Source organism: Limulus polyphemus, unplaced genomic scaffold (assembly GCF_000517525.1).
Source record: "Limulus polyphemus unplaced genomic scaffold, Limulus_polyphemus-2.1.2 Scaffold24, whole genome shotgun sequence".
NCBI lineage: Eukaryota > Metazoa > Arthropoda > Merostomata > Xiphosura > Limulidae > Limulus > Limulus polyphemus.
This window is the reverse complement of record NW_013665634.1, coordinates 479,806-481,954: the sequence shown is the minus strand read 5'-3', so window position 1 is coordinate 481,954 and position 2,149 is coordinate 479,806. Positions and strand designations below refer to the sequence as shown.

Sequence of the window (2,149 nt, the reverse complement as noted above, 5' to 3'; positions counted from 1 at the left end):
ACGGGAATTCGAACCCGCGACCCTCAGATTGCGAGTCGAGCGCCCTAATCACCTGGCCATGCCGGGCCACCTAGAACTGACTTACAATGTTCCTGCAAAGCGACAATTCCCTTTAGCTGAAGGGGTGACTGGAGGTGCAGGTGATGTTGAGGGTGATGCTGGTGCTGTGCCGTCACTATTATCATCTTCATCGTCCTCAGAAATAGAAGGGAGAGTAAGAGAGTGGACCCCGTTGTTCTCTTCTTGCTGTTTATAGAATAATAAAAGTCAGTTGTTTTTCATCTATTATAAAATAAAACAATTTGTAGACCAGGTAAACTTAATAACTTAATACAAGATACGAGTCATTCCGGAAGTTCGTAGATGAGAAATCAAATTAAATTATTTCAGTACACGTTAGTTTTAATATAAACAGGAGGGGAATCCTCAGTAGCCGCGGCACTTGAAATTCTTTTAGACACGATTAGAGTAAATTAATCTATTAGATTTTTTTCCTTATTATTAGCTATATTTTTTGTGCGACAGCAATACCAAGCGTGGGGCGCAAATATACCCGATTCATTTTTATTATTCATCGGGATATCTACCGGTCTACCATCAAATTGAAATTCTTTTAGGCAGGATTAGAGTATATTAATCTATGAGACCTTGGGCGTGGTCAAACACATCAGTCTAAAGGGTTTGATCTCTTGAGTCCAAAACCGTAATTAGATCTCAAATCGATCATGAGATAACTGAGCTAAGAGCTAAAAGTTTGTACTTAAAAAAACAAAAAAACTCAGAACCATTCTATGAGCCGCTATGCCGCGGATAAAAATATATTTTAAATATTAACCGATATAATTTTAATAAGAGGTATATTATATATATATTAAATGAGTACATTTTTAGTTTTTAGTTTGTTTGTTTATTGTTGAGCCCAAAGATATACAATGGGCTATCTGTGTTGTGCTGACCACGGATATCTAAACCTGATTTCTAGCTTTATAAGTCCGCAGGCTTACCGATGTGCCACTGGAGTAAAAAAGTTATTTGTTGCCCTCTTATTTCACTTGACGAGTCGTCTTCGTCAATTATTAAAAGCGCAAAAAAAATGCTATCACATAACGACATTTCTGTACTATTCAATACAGAGGAATCATGTCAAATCTATGTAACATAAAGCGTGCTTTAAATTGGTTAGGCGACGTATTCATGCTTCTCTGAAGAAGTGTTTATGGAATAACAACCAATTTCATTGGATTATGTTAATAATGCTACAGCAGTTAGTTTTCAGTCAAGTTAATAAACCGACAGAAGTGCTTAATAGTAATGACACATAATTACTGAACTTAATTAGAAACTGCACTGATTCGTCAGTTTCATGACATCTATATTAGAAACTTCCATCATTTTAGTTTAAGAAAGAAACAGGTGTCTTCCATTCAGTGGGTCGTTGTCTTTGTTGTTAAAAAAAGGAATTATGCAAAAATGTATAATTACAGTTTGATTTCAACATTGAATGGCTATTAAAAGATTCCCAGGAAAAAGCTATAGGGATTGTATCGTAATACACTTATATAAATATAATATGATTTATTTTAAGCGTGACCCTCTTTTGTAGAAACATTTACAATTTATTTAGTACAATTTGGCAGCTACATTTTAGCAAACTGAAACGAAGATTGTTTTTAATATTCAAGTCAATATTTTTTACATGTGTATGTTTTTCACAAAATACCTTTGCCATGTAATGTTTTATCTTGTAAATTATAATAAACATTAAATATCTTATAATAATTTTCTTTATTTTCTGGTACGTTTCAAAAATATTAAATGATACTCAATACGCAAATAAAACGTTAATTTTCATAGCCAATTGCAATATTTTATTTGCGTATTGAGTATCATGCAACGAATTTGTTATTATATATTTATTTTAATATCAGCGTTTGGTTAGGTTAAACTGTTAAATATGTATTGCGAAATTCCCGCCTGTTCTCCAAAGTTGTAGAAGATTCTCGAGAATAAGAATCATCAATATATGTATATGTGTAAACGCTTAAATGTCGCTCAGTATTGTTACGTAATCTGAATTTTCTAGAAAACTTTCCCACGCCTATAAGTATAACCAACGCGACGCGCCAAAGGAGAGTATTTATTATTAGTT

At 33.3% G+C, this 2,149-nt stretch overlaps 1 protein-coding gene across 1 annotated transcript in view; it reads right to left on the bottom strand.

The window, feature by feature from the left end:
* The window catches only part of LOC106458689 (potassium voltage-gated channel subfamily H member 8-like), a 127,738-nt gene that overhangs the window by 8,069 nt on the left and 117,520 nt on the right, over positions 1 to 2,149 (bottom strand). Inside the window, exon 14 of the mRNA XM_022385397.1 lies at positions 86 to 246. Within this exon, the coding sequence (XP_022241105.1) occupies positions 86 to 246 (161 nt within the window). The remainder of the gene's footprint in view (positions 1 to 85; positions 247 to 2,149) is intronic.